Source organism: Plasmodium berghei, assembly GCF_900002375.2.
Source record: "Plasmodium berghei ANKA genome assembly, chromosome: 7".
Lineage (NCBI taxonomy): Eukaryota > Apicomplexa > Aconoidasida > Haemosporida > Plasmodiidae > Plasmodium > Plasmodium berghei.
The window spans coordinates 1-18346 of NC_036165.2; the positions used below are offsets into that span (position 1 = coordinate 1).

At 21.2% G+C, this 18346-nt stretch overlaps 4 protein-coding genes and 2 pseudogenes across 4 annotated transcripts, besides 2 other annotated features; all 6 read right to left on the reverse strand.

Annotated features, from left to right (window-relative positions):
• Positions 1–74: 74 nt before the first annotated feature.
• On the reverse strand, positions 75–862 carry PBANKA_0700011 (annotated as a pseudogene).
• Positions 75–862: a sequence feature (PIR protein, pseudogene;~BIR protein, pseudogene).
• A 1539-nt stretch (positions 863–2401) lies between these two features.
• PBANKA_0700021 lies at positions 2402–3188 on the reverse strand (annotated as a pseudogene).
• Positions 2402–3188: a sequence feature (BIR protein, pseudogene;~PIR protein, pseudogene).
• A 1503-nt stretch (positions 3189–4691) lies between these two features.
• PBANKA_0700031 (BIR protein) lies at positions 4692–5883 on the reverse strand (the record flags this gene model as incomplete). Its single annotated transcript, XM_034563888.1, has 3 exons — positions 4692–4763; positions 4854–5741; positions 5866–5883. 3 exons carry the CDS (start codon positions 5881–5883, stop codon positions 4692–4694), a joined length of 978 nt encoding a protein of 325 aa, XP_034420739.1.
• A 2511-nt stretch (positions 5884–8394) lies between these two features.
• PBANKA_0700041 (BIR protein) lies at positions 8395–9597 on the reverse strand (the record flags this gene model as incomplete). Its single annotated transcript, XM_034563889.1, has 3 exons — positions 8395–8457; positions 8562–9446; positions 9583–9597. 3 exons carry the CDS (start codon positions 9595–9597, stop codon positions 8395–8397), a joined length of 963 nt encoding a protein of 320 aa, XP_034420740.1.
• A 2283-nt stretch (positions 9598–11880) lies between these two features.
• On the reverse strand, positions 11881–12996 carry PBANKA_0700051 (BIR protein; the record flags this gene model as incomplete). Its single annotated transcript, XM_034563890.1, has 3 exons — positions 11881–11967; positions 12057–12875; positions 12982–12996. The coding sequence occupies 3 exons, from the start codon at positions 12994–12996 to the stop codon at positions 11881–11883; spliced, it is 921 nt and encodes a 306-aa protein (XP_034420741.1).
• A 2340-nt stretch (positions 12997–15336) lies between these two features.
• PBANKA_0700061 (BIR protein) lies at positions 15337–16478 on the reverse strand (the record flags this gene model as incomplete). The annotated part of the gene is made up of 3 exons (XM_034563891.1): positions 15337–15423; positions 15513–16355; positions 16464–16478. The coding sequence occupies 3 exons, from the start codon at positions 16476–16478 to the stop codon at positions 15337–15339; spliced, it is 945 nt and encodes a 314-aa protein (XP_034420742.1).
• Between the last annotated feature and the right edge of the window lie 1868 nt (positions 16479–18346).

The window sequence follows — 18346 nt, forward strand, 5'->3', positions numbered from 1 at the left end:
TAAAAAATTATTTATTTTCAAATAGACAATTTCTTAACATATATCAATCATTATTACTATTCCTGAGATAGCCATTACTCTTCGAGTCTTATATTAATTTTCTTCTTTATTTTTTTACATTTTTTTCGAAATCCAAATAACGAATACTAATATAAAAATGGTAAACATATTATATATTTTTTGATAATCACATATAAGTAATCACGAAAATAATTTACAAATCCCTTATTATTTACCTTATAAGAAATTCCCAAACAAATTGGTATTGCAACTAATATCGATAAAACTATAATTAATTTATTTACTAGTGCTGACCCCTGATAATGTGATGTTAGAACTCGGTTCAGAACTTTGTGCAGGATTTTGTATTGTGTTTATCGGTGAAATGGATGGAATATCACTACAATCAACTTTTATATTACAATAATTTTTAAAATTATTATAATCATTTGATAATCTAGACAATAATTTATAATATGGACTATCTTCAGTAATATCAGAAACGTTATTAAGTTCATTATATTTTGCAACAAATTCCTTAGCTTTTCTAAATATTTCTTGCATGTTGGTTTGTTTGCATCAATTTCATTATACATGTTACATAATTATTTAAATGCACCATAAAATTTAGACATGTCTGTAATATTAATACTCATAAAACATTCGTTTCCTTTTATAAACTCCTTAAAATTATTATATCCCGTTTTATTTTTTAATCAATTACTACAATCATCATAATTATTATTATTTTTTTACAATTAGTATAATGACTGTTATTCTTTATATGCGCTTCATAAAATTCATTTAGCTTTTTGATTTTCCTATCTTTCTTTAGCTTTAACATATAACTTAACCATATCATAATATATATAATAAATGCTTCAGATTTTTCTTTAAACTATCAATATTAATATTTTGCTCGAACAACCATAGACCATAAACCCCTAAACCACAAACCCTAAACCCTGAACCATAAACCTGAACCCTAAACCCTGAACCATAAACCTGAACCCTAAACCCTGAACCATAAACCTGAACCCTAAACCCTGAACCATAAACCCCTAAACCACAAACCCTAAACCACAAACCCTAAACCCTGAACCATAAACCCCTAAACCCAAATTAACATATTTCAGTTTTAGTCATTGATACAATATTATATATATTAGTACAATAACGCTAATTTTATATACCGAATTGTTTATAAGTATTATAGAAAAATATGACATTACATTTTATTTATATATTTATATTTTAACTATTTTAAAATATAATTTATTTATACCTCAAAACTATCAAATTTATAAATTAATAGTGATTAATATATTATTATACCTTTATAGTAAATAAATTAATATATAGAGAACTATTTATATCAATATAAATTATAATTTTAACATAAATGTAAATTATTGAAATTAAAAAAGTGAGTATTATATATATTTATAATTTATGAATTTATTATACACATATATATAGTGTATTTTTTATGTATTACTAAAAATGTTAGATGTATAAAACATCTTTTATAGATAATGTTGTATTGTCGATTCTCGATCGGTATTCCATGCATCTATATTTTATGACTACCTATTCTATATTGGTAATATGTTTAATTAACAATAAAAATATTCCCATTAAGCTGAAGGTATATTATAATGTAGATGAATATTCAAAATGAATCATCTTATAATTCATACCCAGCCTCATATATAATTCTATTATTACAGTTCAATTGACATAATATAATTTAAATTAAAGTAACTGTAGACAAATTATAAGCTTTACTAAATAGAATTTTCATCAAATAAAGAAACATATTGCGTTATGCATAATTCGATGTAACCACATATTAACAAATTTTATATAATAGGAATTATAGCATGATATGAATGCATATGTAGTCAATATATATATTAATATATACAATACAAATATTTTACTTTAACCATATTAAATCGGCATGAGCACTCAATTATATATACTATAATTTATGAAAAAATGTGATGTGGTCGTTTTCATATTAATTCCCGTACCCCTTTTTTGGTTACACATTTAGACTTCATCTAGAGATTAACCATACGTAAATGGTATATATATTTAATCAACATTTATAGACCAATAAATATTATAAAATTATTAAAAATTAAATATAATACTTGTCCCTAACCCGAATGTGAGTTTCACAAACATAACCCTGACCCACAACATAAAAACTGTTTAAAAATTATACAAAAGGAGTACAAAAATATTATAACTATACATATATAAAATTATATATTATTGATTATATTATTTAATTATTCTTATATACCCAATAATTATGGTAAAAAATTATTTATTTTCAAATAGACAATTTCTTAACATATATCAATCATTATTACTATTCCTGAGATAGCCATTACTCTTCGAGTCTTATATTAATTTTCTTCTTTATTTTTTTACATTTTTTTCGAAATCCAAATAACGAATACTAATATAAAAATGGTAAACATATTATATATTTTTTGATAATCACATATAAGTAATCACGAAAATAATTTACAAATCCCTTATTATTTACCTTATAAGAAATTCCCAAACAAATTGGTATTGCAACTAATATCGATAAAACTATAATTAATTTATTTACTAGTGCTGACCCTGATAATGTGATGTTAGAACTCGGTTCAGAACTTTGTGCAGGATTTTGTATTGTGTTTATCGGTGAAATGGATGGAATATCACTACAATCAACTTTATATTACAATAATTTTTAAAATTATTATAATCATTTGATAATCTAGACAATAATTTATAATATGGACTATCTTCAGTAATATCAGAAACGTTATTAAGTTCATTATATTTTGCAACAAATTCCTTAGCTTTTTCTAAATATTTCTTGCATGTTGGTTTGTTTGCATCAATTTCATTATACATGTTACATAATTATTTAAATGCACCATAAAATTTAGACATGTCTGTAATATTAATACTCATAAAACATTCGTTTCCTTTTATAAACTCCTTAAAATTATTATATCCCGTTTTATTTTTTAATCAATTACTACAATCATCATAATTATTATTATTTTTTTACAATTAGTATAATGACTGTTATTCTTTATATGCGCTTCATAAAATTCATTTAGCTTTTTGATTTTCCTATCTTTCTTTAGCTTTAACATATAACTTAACCATATCATAATATATATAATAAATGCTTCAGATTTTTCTTTAAACTATCAATATTAATATTTTGCTCGAACAACCATAGACCATAAACCCCTAAACCACAAACCCTAAACCCTGAACCATAAACCTGAACCCTAAACCCTGAACCATAAACCTGAACCCTAAACCCTGAACCATAAACCTGAACCCTAAACCACAAACCCTAAACCCTGAACCATAAACCCCTAAACCCAAATTAACATATTTCAGTTTTAGTCATTGATACAATATTATATATATTAGTACAATAACGCTAATTTTATATACCGAATTGTTTATAAGTATTATAGAAAAATATGACATTACATTTTATTTATATATTTATATTTTAACTATTTTAAAATATAATTTATTTATACCTCAAAACTATCAAATTTATAAATTAATAGTGATTAATATATTATTATACCTTTATAGTAAATAAATTAATATATAGAGAACTATTTATATCAATATAAATTATAATTTTAACATAAATGTAAATTATTGAAATTAAAAAAGTGAGTATTATATATATTTATAATTTATGAATTTATTATACACATATATATAGTGTATTTTTTATGTATTACTAAAAATGTTAGATGTATAAAACATCTTTTATAGATAATGTTGTATTGTCGATTCTCGATCGGTATTCCATGCATCTATATTTTATGACTACCTATTCTATATTGGTAATATGTTTAATTAACAATAAAAATATTCCCATTAAGCTGAAGGTATATTATAATGTAGATGAATATTCAAAATGAATCATCTTATAATTCATACCCAGCCTCATATATAATTCTATTATTACAGTTCAATTGACATAATATAATTTAAATTAAAGTAACTGTAGACAAATTATAAGCTTTACTAAATAGAATTTTCATCAAATAAAGAAACATATTGCGTTATGCATAATTCGATGTAACCACATATTAACAAATTTTATATAATAGGAATTATAGCATGATATGAATGCATATGTAGTCAATATATATATTAATATATACAATACAAATATTTTACTTTAACCATATTAAATCGGCATGAGCACTCAATTATATATACTATAATTTATGAAAAAATGTGATGTGGTCGTTTTCATATTAATTCCCGTACCCCTTTTTTGGTTACACATTTAGACTTCATCTAGAGATTAACCATACGTAAATGGTATATATATTTAATCAACATTTATAGACCAATAAATATTATAAAATTATTAAAAATTAAATATAATACTTGTCCCTAACCCGAATGTGAGTTTCACAAACATAACCCTGACCCACAACATAAAAACTGTTTAAAAATTATACAAAAGGAGTACAAAAATATTATAACTATACATATATAAAATTATATATTATTGATTATATTATTTAATTATTCTTATATACCCAATAATTATGGTAAAAAATTATTTATTTTCAAATAGACAATTTCTTAACATATATCAATCATTATTACTATTCCTGAGATAGCCATTACTCTTCGAGTCTTATATTAATTTTCTTCTTTATTTTTTTACATTTTTTTCGAAATCCAAATAACGAATACTAATATAAAAATTTTTTAAATTGTATAATTTATTTATATTCACAAATTAGTCAGTGTTGAATATATTTTTTATTTGACTTATTATTTACCTTATATGAAATTCCTATTAAAATTATTGTTGCAACCAATATAAATGGAATTGGAATTAGTTTGCTTATTGTCAATGAACTCGATAGTGTTTTTTCAGAATCTGATACATCAGTTTCAGAAATTGATACTTCAATTTCAGTACTTGATGGTAGCGTTTCACTCGAGAACATATCTTGTGATCCATTAGGCCTTAAAGAAATTTGTGTTTTTTTTTCCATTATAAGACTTGGTAGTTTACTTCTTATATTAGAATCATAATAAGTATTTTTAAAAGAAGTATAACCATCTGATAATGTAGACAATATTTTATTATATGAATTCCCTTGAATATTATTAGAATCATTCTTAAGTTCATTATGTTTATTAACAAATTTATTAGCATATTCTAAACATGTGTTTCCATTATCATTTTTTTTAGCATTATTAATCATGTTGCATAACATTTTAAATGCATCATAAAGATTAGACATATTTTCATTAGAAATATTCATCAATTCTTTTTTTTTATTTATAAGATCTATATAACTTGTATATTCCTTAACATCAGCTATATTCTGTTTATACTCATTGACACTTTCCATATAATTACTATAAAAATCATTAAAATTGTTGATTCCGCTTTGTGGTTTTTGATTTAACTTATAACCTAACCACATCATAAAGTATACAACAATATTAATATTGCCATTTGCAGAATTCGAAAAATTATCACTATCCCCATAAAATTTATTAAATAACCATAAGTATCCAGCATTAATCTTATCGATATCGTTATTACAGTTTTCATCAGGGCAGTATTCGTTAAAAAATTCATTTCGAAAATCATATTCTCCAGATTCATTTAATTCGTCGGGAAAAAACTTCCACATAGTTTCAAACTTATTACACTAAAAACCGTTTTAAAAAATAAAATAAAAATGTCTACTAAAATGAACATATTATTAATTTATAGATAATGCAATATAAAAAATGCGTAATAACAAACACTTTTATTCAAGAAATTGTATGTACCACATCACCAATTGTCATATTGAAATTTTATTTTTGAGCTATAAATTAAGTATGTCATATTAATTTCATATATACTGCATCAAAATAGGGGATGCAAGCTTGTATTCTATATATAACAATTATCTGTAGTTAAACTCATTTTTTTTAGTATTCATTTAAAATAAATATAAAGTAATAATAAATAGAAACACCATAGCAAGTTTATATATATTTATACAGATTAGCTAAACTGCCTTAAGTTGGAGATATTTATTTTGGTCATATGTATAACATAATTTATGCATAAATTCATAATTATTAATAATATCCATTATAATTTTATTATAAAATTTTAAGGATTTTTGTAATAAGTTTAAAACACATTCCCTTATATTATGTCTTAATATAGAAAAATACAAATTTGTTTCTCATGTTTTAATAAATAGATTAATACCCATGAGACTGTAAATATATAAAAATTAATAAATCTATTGTTAGCATATTTTTTAAATGTATATAAATAGTCATTTTTTAAAATATATTAAATACTTATATATCTGTTTCTAATACTACATACCATGTTTTATTAAAATTATAGTATTTTCAAATTAAGTTATGTTACATCTCTATGCAAATTATATAAATTTATATTGTTTTTAATGAATAAAGATAAATTAATAATCCATTTTAATGAGTCCTATAACTTTATTTTTATTCCTACATATTCCAATTTAGAAATATTCTTTATTGGTTAATTTTATAATATATTTTGCATATATTTTCCATTCCTTAAAACAACAATTAGCACTGAACCGCATTTATTAAGCTATTTATAAGTTTAAATAACCCTTTGAATGTAAATTGCTTTTAAAATAATATATAGTAAATATTAGCACATAAATAACTATTGATGCAAATTTTAAAGTATAATAGAAAACTATGTTTAATTAGGTTGTTATATTACCCTCCAAGAGGAGAGAGATAAGATATATTTGCTCTTTTAATATATAAATTTATATAAATATTCGTTAACTGTTTTGCATTGCTCATTTTTATATTATATATTATATTATTATAGTTATTAATGTATATACATTCAAATAATTTATTTAAAATTCTATATTATATTAATTCTATATGAAATAATCCTGTTTGTGATTAAAAAAATGATGATTCATTAAAAAATGATAATATAATACGCGTTAATATGGAATAATAAAATGACATTTAACATGAATTGAGGCTTTAACCCTTTCACCATTGATTCATATTTTTAGAATATAAAACTACAAATTCAAATTGAATCTTTAACAAAATATATAGCGTTGATACTTTTATAATGTATTATTATGTGTCTTTCCGATAATATTAATACTTAATTATATGAAGCTTTCACAAAAAACAATATTTCAATATTAGTTATTAGTGAAATATTTTATTAGTTTATATGTATAGGCATATAATGATAACGCTATTATATTTATCATATTATTTATAATTATTAGAAAAAACTATAACATTAAATTTTATTAATATACTTATATTTTATTTTTTAACTATTTTAAAATATAATCTATTTATACCACAAAACTATAAAACTTAAAAATTAATAATGATTAATCTATTATTATACCTTATGATAAATAAATCAAAACATATAAAGCAACTTCTATTATTACTAATTAATTTTAATACAAATGTAAAGGGAATACAAAAAGAAAATAGTAACTACAATTAAAACTTAAAAAAATGTTAGATGCATAAAATGCATTCTATAGATAACGTTGTATTGTCGGATATCGATCGATATTTATGAATCTATATTTTATGAATATCTATTATATATTGGTAATATGATTAATTAATCTTAAAAACACATATTAATATGAATATATATTGTAGTATAGACAATTGTACCAAATGAATATAATTATAATTTATACCTTCATATATAATAATATTATATTATTCGGTTATCAAAATACGATTTAAATTAAACAAATATTATACAAATAATAAGTTTTACTAAATAAAATGTTTTATTAAATAAAGAAACATATTCTGTTATGCACATTTCAATATAGTTATGATTAACAAGCTCTATATAATAAATAATTATCATGTATCATAATATGAATTAATATAGACATTTTATTTTAATCTTATTAAATCCATATGAACACTCAATTATATATAACTTATGAAAAAAATGGAATGTGGCCCTTTTCATATTAATGGTTATATCCACTTATGGGTTCCATATTTGGTCTTTTGAACTTCTCGAAATTAAACATACGCGTATAGTACATATATTAAATTAGTGTTCAAATTATAAAAAATAAATAAGGATATAAGATTTAACCCTAACCCAATTATGGGGTCCACGGCCTGAATCCTGACCCACAATATAAAAACTATATAAAAATTATGCAAAAATTATGACCAAAAATTACTTCGAAATAGACAGTTTCTTAAAATATATAAATCATCATTACTATTCCTGAAATCTTCATTAATATTCGGCTCATATATTATACTCCATTTTCTTCTTTATTTTTTTAGCTTTTCTCTTAAATGTTTTTGAACTTTTTTCCGAAATCCAAATAACGAATACTAATATAAAATGTTAAGAAACATATTATTTTTTTGTTAACGTTTACATATATATAATTAAAATAATATTTAAATGTAATATTTTTTAATTCCTTATTATTCACCTTATAAGAAATTCCCAAAAAAATAGGTATTGCAGCAAATATCGATAAAACTGGAATTACTTTGCTTACTATCGACGAACTTGATGATGTAACATTAGAATTTTGTGCAGAATTAGTTACAGAAGCTTGTTCAGTACCTTTTGTAGTAATTTGTGGTGTGTTTACCTCTGAAAGGGTTGGAAAATTGCTACCTTGAGCATCATTACATTTATTTTTTAAATTATTATAATCAGTTGATAATGTAGACAATACTTGATTACATGAACTGTTTTCAGTAATACTAGAATCGCCACTAAGCTCTTTATATTTTTTAACAAATTCATTAGCATGATTCAAATTTTTCGTGCAATTTAACGTGTTTCCATCAAATGCAGAATACATTTCACATAATGATTTAAATGCACCATAAAATTTAGACATGTCTGTAATATTAATACTCATAAAACATTTGTTTGCTTCTATGATTTCCTTAAAATTATTATATCCCGTTTTATTTTTTAATGAATTGCTACAATCATTATCAGATTTATTACAAGTTGTATAATGCGTATTATTTTTTATATGATTAGTATAAAAATCTTTTAGGCTTTTGATATTATTAACATTCTTTAGGTTTAACATATAACTTAACCATATCATAATATATATAATAAACACTTCAGATTTTTCTTTACTTAAACTATCAATATTATTAATAATAATTTGCTCGAACAACCATAAGCATGCAGCATTTATTTTATCTAAATCCGTCTTACATTCTTTAGTGTTTCCTGAATCTCCATTAGGGCAATAATTCCTAATACTCCCATTATTATGAAAATCATAATCTGTAGATTTGTCTGATTCATCGGGAAAAAATGCTCTTAATGTACGAAACCTTCCACACTAAGAAAACAGTTAAAAAAATATAATAATAATATATGTTAATAAAACTATTATAAAATAAAGTTTAATGAATTTTATATATAATACAATAACAAAAAATTTAAACGAAACATTTTTATTAAAAAAATGCATATACCAGCTTATAATCCATTGTAATTTTATTTTGTTTATAATATGTAGATTATGTAGCATCATATTATTTTATATATTTTACGCTTAACAAATGACAAAATTATTGAAATTTAATATACATTTATCTGTGGTTAAGCATGTTATTATCATTTTTAATATTAATTTAAAGATAATATGGAGCAAGATAATACTTTTATGGTAGTTAGATAAATTGCCTTATTTTGATTGTTGTTTAACACCTTTTTTATCATTGTATATATAATACAATATATGCATGAAATAATTATTACTAATAACATTCTACATATGTTTATTATAAAATTTTAAGGAATATTATAATGAATTTAAAAAATATATACTTATACATATGATTTAATATAGAACCTAAGCAACGCCCAAAAACATAAATACTGCACAAATATAAAAAATTAAGAAAGTTATTATTATTATAATCTTTAAAAGTATATAAATATTTATATATTTGTTTCTATATTATATACTACTGTTTTATTAAAATTATAGTATTTTCAAATTAATTATGTTACTTACATCTCTTTGCAAGTTACATAAATTTATATTATTTGTAATTAATATAGATAAATTTTAAAATAATTTTAATGTGTTAAATAACCTTATTTTTATTCCAATATACTTCAATTTAGAAATATACCTTATTTGGTAATTTTATAATATATTTTCCCATATTTTCTATTCTTTAAAACAATTAGCATTGAACCCGTATTTATAAGCCGAAATAAGTCTATGAATATAAATAGTTTTTAAAATAATACTTAGTAAATATTAAATATATAACATATAAATAAGTATTGATGCAAATTTTAAAGTATAATAGAAAACTATGGATATTAGGTTGTTATATTGCCTTTAAGAGGAGAGAGATAATATATATTTGCTCTTTTAATATATAAATTTATATAAATATTTGTTAACTGTTTTGCATTGCTCATTTTTATATTATATATTATATTGTTATAGTTATTAATGTATATACATTCAAATAATTTATTTAAAATTCTATATTATATTAATTCTATATGAAATAATCCTGTTTGTGATTAAAAAAATGATGATTCATTAAAAAATGATAATATAATACGCGTTAATATGGAATAATAAAATGACATTTAACATGAATTGAGGCTTTAACCCTTTCACCATTGATTCATATTTTTAGAATATAAAACTACAAATTCAAATTGAATCTTTAACAAAATATATAGCATTGATACCTTTATAATGTATTATTATGTGTCTTTCCGATAATATTAATACTTAATTATATGAAGCTTTCACAAAAAACAATATTTCAATATTAGTTATTAGTGAAATATTTTATTAGTTTATATGTATAGGCATATAATGATAACGCTATTATATTTATCATATTATTTATAATTATTAGAAAAAACTATAACATTAAATTTTATTAATATACTTATATTTTATTTTTTAACTATTTTAAAATATAATTTATATATACATCATATCATTAAAACTTACAAATTAATAGTGATTAATCTATTATTATACCTTATGATAAATAAATTATGGCGTATAAATCAATTTCTATTAATACAAATATAAAGGAATCATAAAAAAGGAATAGTGCACAATTAAAACTTAAAAAAATGTTAGAAGCATAACAATATTTTATAGACTATGTTACATTGTCGATTTTCGATCAATATTTCATGGATCTATATTTTATGAATATCTATTATTACAGTTCAGTTGGGTAATACGATTTAAATCAAAATAAATATGTTATAAATCATATGTTTTATTAAATAAAATGTTTCATCAAATAAAAAAACATATTATGATATCCATAATTCAATATAGCTATGGATTTTCAAGGTTTATATAATAGGCAATTATAATATTCCATAATACGGGTTCATATATAGTCAATATAGACATTTTTTTTAATCATATTAAATCGGCATGAACACTCAATTATATATAACTTATGAAAAAATATGATGTGACCCTTTTCATATTAATACAAGTACCCCTTTGGGGGTGCATTTTTGAATTTCATATCGATATTAAACATACGGATATAATATATATGTTTAATTAGTGTTCAAATTATAAAAAATTAAATGCAATGTAATACTTAACCCTATCCCGAATATGGGATCCACAAACATAATCCTGGCCCACAACATAAAAACTATATAAAAATTATGGTAAAAAATTACTTCGAAATAGACAATTTCTTAACATATATCAATCATTATTACTATTCCTGAAATAGTCACTCTCTTCGAATCATATATTAATGATTCATTCTCTTCTTTGTATTTTTTATTTTTTCTCTTAAATGTTGTTTTTGAGCTCGTTTCCGAAGTCCAAATAACGAATACTAATATAAAACGTTAAGAAACATATGATATTTTTGTTAAAGTTTGCACATATATAATGATAATTATTTTTAAATTTCTTATTATTTACCTTATAAGAAATTCCCAACAAAAATGCTATTGCACCAAATATCGATAAAACTGTAAATAATTTGTTTCCTATCGACGAACTTGATGACGTATCTTCAGAAAATTGTCCAGAAATTTGTTCAGAGTTATCTTTAGAACTTTGCACATGATCTTGTGTTGTTTTTTTCTCTGGAAGGGATGGAATATTATCACGTTCCTTTTTTAAATTATTATAATCAGTTGATAAAGCAGACAATATTTGACTATGTGGGGCACCTTCATTATTATATATATTGTTTAGCTCTGTATATTTGTTAACAAAACTAGTAGCATTATTTGACAGTTTATCGTCTGTTTGATTCTGTGCAACATTACCATACATACTACATATTAATTTGGATGCATCATAAAATTTAGACAGATCTTCAATATTAATATTCAGCAAATCTTTTTGTTTCTCTATGAATTCATTAAAATTTGTATATCTACCAGAATCACTTATAAAATTACTATATTTACCACTATTTTTTACATGTTTAGTATAAAAATCGTTTATTTTGGTGAAATTTTTGTCTGTGATTTTATTTAATTTGTGACTTAACCATAAAATAATATATAGAAAAAATGGTTTAATATCATTTACATTATGACCTTTATTTGGGTATTTAGTAAAATATTGTTCAAGTAACCATAAAAATCCAATTGTAATTTTTTCGAGATCAGTATTGCAGTTTTCACTAGGGCAATAATTATCGAAATTTGTAATTTTTTTAAATTCAAAATTTGAGGTTCCGCCTAATTCAGCGGGTAAATGCATCCTCAAAACATCAAAGTTTGAACACTAAGGAACCATTTTAAAAAATGATAAAAATATGTATTAAGAAAATGATATTAAAATAAAAATTAATGAAGAATATAGGAAATATAATATTAAAAAATGTACATACTAGAGTATCATCCATTATGATGAATATAATTTATAATTTCTAAGTTAAGGGGGTATCATATTATATATATACTAAAATAGGTAATACAATTATTTAACCCTATATACAACAACTTTCTGTAAATAAAATTATTTTTATTATTCTTAATATAAATTTAAAGATAATATGGAACAATATATACTTTTATGGTAGTTAGATAAATTATCTTGTTTTGAGGATGTTTAATACATGTTTTATCATGTATATATATAATACAATTTTGCATAAGTTGTTATCCTTAATAACACTCATATGAGCATTATTATAAAAATGAATATACTTCTATAATGAATTTAAAATATATCTTCTTATACATATGCTTTAATATAGAACATAAACAATGCCCTGAAATTAAATACTGCACAAATATAAAAAATTAAAAAAGTTATTATTACTATAATCCTTAAAAGTATATAAATAATAATTTTTAAATTATATTAAATATTTATATAGTTATTTCTAATATTATATACCACTGTTTTATTTAATATAGATAAATTCTTATCCATTTTAATGAGTCCGATAACTTTATTTTTATTATTATATACTTCAATTTATAATTATACTTTATTGGGTGATTTTATAATATAGTTTGCACATCTTTTCCACGGTTTAAAACGACAATTAGCACTGGACCGCATTTATTAGCTATTTATATGTTTAAATAATCCTTTGAATGTAGATCGCTTTTAAAATAATATATAGTAAATGTTAAATATTAACACATAAATAACTATTAATGCAAATTTTAAAGTATAATAGAAAACCATGTTTAATTAGGTTGTTATATTGCCCTTCAAGAGGAGAGAGATAAGATATATTTGCTCTTTTAATATATAAATTTAGATAAATATTCGTTAACTGTTTTGCATTGTTCATTTTTATTTTATATATTATACTGCTATACTTATCAATGTATATACATTCAAATAATTATTAAAAATTCTATATTTTATTAATTTTATGATAAAACAGTGCTATTTTAAATTTAAAAATGATGATTCATTAAACAATGATAATATAATACATGCTAATATGGAATAATAAAAAAATATTTAACATTAATTGAGTCTTTAACCTTTTCTCTATCCGATTTTTTATAATATAAAACCACATATCCCAAAGTGGATCTTTAAAAAATATATAAAAACGATACCTTTATAATGTATTAGTATGTGTCTTTTCGAAAAAAATAATATTTAATTATATAAAGTTTTCGCAATAATACAATATTTCAACATTAATTATTGGTAGAGTATTTTACTAGTTTATATGTATAGGCATATAATAATGTTATTCTATTTATCATATTATTTATAATTATTAAAACAAACTATAACATGAAATTTTATTAATATACTTATATTTTAACTATTTTAAAAAATAATTTATTTATACCTCAAAATATAAAATTTAAAAAATAATAGTGATTAATCTATTATTACACCTTTATAGAAAATAAATTAATGTATATAAAGAAGCTTTTTTTAATACTAATTAATTTTAATACAAATGTAAAATACAAAAAGATAATAGTGACTACAATTACAACTTCAAAAAATGTTAGCAGCATAACAATCTTTTATAGACTATGCTGTATTGTCGATTCTCGATCGATATTTATGAATCTATATTTTATGACTACCTATCATATATTAGTAATATGTTTAATTAACAATAAAAATATACCCATTAACATGAAGGCATATTATAACGTAGAGGAATATTCAATATTAATCGAATTATAATTTATACTCTGATATATAAAATTATTATACTGTTCGGTTATAAAAATGCGATTTGAATCAAAATAAATATGATACAAATAATAAGTTTTACTAAATAAAATGTTTGATCAAATAAACAAATATATTATGTTATGCATAATTCAATATAGTTATTATTAACAAGTCTTATATAATAAATAATTATGATACATCATAATATGAATTAATATATGCAATATAGATATTTTATTTTAATCATATTAAATCGATATGAACACTAAATTATATATATTATAATTATGAAAAAATGTTATGTAACCCTTTTCATATTAGTAGCGTACCCATTTTTTGGCTGCATATTTAGGATTCAGCTCGAGATTAAACATACGGAATGAAATATATATTAAATTAGTGTTCAAATTATAAAAAAATAAATAAATATATAATACTTAGACCTAACCCAAATATGGGTTCCACAACGTAAAAACTATATAAAAATTATGAAAAATTACTCCTCAATAGGCAGTTTCTTAAAATATATAAACCATTATTACTATTCCTGAAATAGCCACTCTCTCTGATTCATATATTAATAATTCATTCTCTTCTTTATATTTTTTATTTTTTCTCTTAAATATTGTTTTTGGGCTCGTTTCCGACATCCAAATAACGAATACTAATATAAAACGTTAAGAAGCGTATGGTATTTTTGTTAATGCTTGTATATATATAATGAAAATAATTTTTTAATTCCTTATTATTTACCTTATAAGAAATTCCTAAAAAAAATGCTATTGCACCAAATATCGATAAAACTGTAAATAATTGGTTTCCTATCGACGAACTTGATGATGTAACTTCAGATGTTTGTGCAGAAGTTTGTACAGAAATAGTTTCAGAAGCTTGTTCAGGACCTTTTGTAGCATTTTTTGTTGTTTTTATCTTTGGAAGGATTGGAAAATTTCTACATTGAACATCTTTACATTCATTTTTTATATTATCATAATCAGTTGATAAAGTAGAAAATATTTTACTACGTACGGTACCATTAATATTACAGTCATTGTTAAGGGCTGTATATTTGTTAACAAAATTATTCGCATCATTTGACAGGTTTTCATGTTTATTCTTTGCAACTTTACCATACATACTACATATTAATTTGGATACATCATAAAAATTAGACAGATCTTCAATATTAATATTCAGAAAATCATTTCGTTTATCTATGAATTCCTTAAGATCTGTAAATTTATAGGCATCACTTGTAAAACTATTATATTTATCACTATTTTTTACATGTTCATTATAAAAATCGTTTATTGTGGTGGAATTGTGCCCTGTTATTTGATTTAATTTGTAACTAAACCATGAAATCATATGTAGAAAAAATGCATTAATGTTATTTTCTTTATAATTTTTATTTTTGAATCCAGAGTAACATACTCCAAGTAACCATAAAAATCCAGCCGTAATTTTTTCGAGATCAGTATTGCAGCTTCCATCAGGGCAGTACTTTTTGAAATCCGAATCATTATCAAAATTTCGTTTTGCGGTTTTGATTAATTCATCGGGTAAATGCATCCTCAAAAGATCAAATTTTTGACACTAAGAAACCATTTAAAAAGAAAAGATAAAAATATGTATTAAGAAAATATTTTTAAAATAAAACTTAATGAAGTTTATAGGAAATATAATATCAAAAAATGTGCATACTAGATCATCATTCATTATGATGGAATATAATTTATAATCTCTAGGTTAAGGGGGTATCATATTATATATTTTGATTTTATTAAATTAATTACTTTGTTAATATGAGAAATTATTGATGTAACGTTATTTTTATTATCTATAATGGTGGGTAATTTTATTTCGGATTCTGTAAAAAAAATTTTTTTTTTTATTTTTTCCATTAAAATTAATGGGAAGGATAATTATATTTTTTTCAAAAGAATATTATATTTTTGTTATGATAATTAGATAAATTATATTATTTTTGGGGTGTTTAATAAATGTTTTATCATGTATATATATATAAAACAATTTTTCATAAGTCGTTATCCTTAATAACACTCATATGAACATTATTATAAAAATGAATATAATTTTATAATAAATTTATAATATAGTTTCTTATACATATGATTTAATATAGAACATAAACAATGCCCTGAAACTTAAATACTGCAAAAATATAAAAAATTAAAAAAGTTATTATTACTATAATCTTTAAAAGTATATAAATATAATTTTTTTAAAATATATTAAATATTTATATACTTGTTTCTTATAATATATACCAATATTTTATTAAAATTATAATATTTACAAATTAAGTTGAATTCTCCATTGTCTATGCAAATTACATAATTATAATATTATTTATATTTAATGTAGATAAATTAATAATTCATTTTAATGAGTCTTATAACATTATTTTATTCCTATATACTTTAATTTAGAAATATTCCTTATTGGATGATTTTATAATATATTTTGCACATCTTTCCCACGGTTTAAAACGGCAATTAACACTGAAACCGTATTTATAAGCTTAAATAAGCCTTTGAATGCATATTGTTTTTAAAATAATACTTAGTAAATATTAAATATATAACACATAAATAAGTATTAATGCAAATTTTAAAGTATAATAGAAAACTATGCATAATTAAATTGTTATATTTACATTTTAGATAGGAGAGATAAGGGAAGTATGCTTTTTTAAGACAAGGATGTAGCCATATAAGATTTATTTATTCTACATAGTTTAATTATATTTTATATTTTCTACCATTAAAACTTTCAATTAATGAATATACTAAAATTAATCATTAAAAATAACTTAGAACTATTATTTTTCTAAATATATAGTTTGCTTTTTAATTTTAATAAATAATATTGTACTACAAGTTTTATAATAAACTATATTTTTAAGTAAACTATAGAATTACTAATATTATTTTGCTTGGTAATGTTAGTTTTAATATTAGCACATTAAAAGCATACTTCGTTGAAGGTTATAATATTTCATTTGATTTTTTGTGCATACAATTTTATTCTTATTACAAGTTTAATAATATATATAATTAATATATATCAACGTATTCGAATCAAATATACATAATATACTTGTTCGTATTTAATACATTTATATATTTTTATTACTATTATGCTACTGATGGTATATCACTATATACTACAATGAGATAATTAATTCATTCAAGAGAAATACTTAATCCAATTAGTATTTTTCCTTGTTTCATTGTTTTAAAGTATAACATTTTAGAACATATCATTTCGTAATAACAATATATTTAAATTATAAATTTAGAGTTTTTATATATATAATAACCTAATAAAAATATTATTAGTTCAAATTAAATTAATTATTACATACTTTTTATATATACTTTGCATTAATATATAATTCTATATGCTTCCCAAATTTAACATATTTTAGTTTTAGTCATTGATACAATATTATATATATTAGAACAACAACGTTAATTTTATATATCAGATTGTTTATAAGTATTATAGCAAAATATAACATTAAATTTTATTAATATATTTATATTTTATTTTTTAACTAT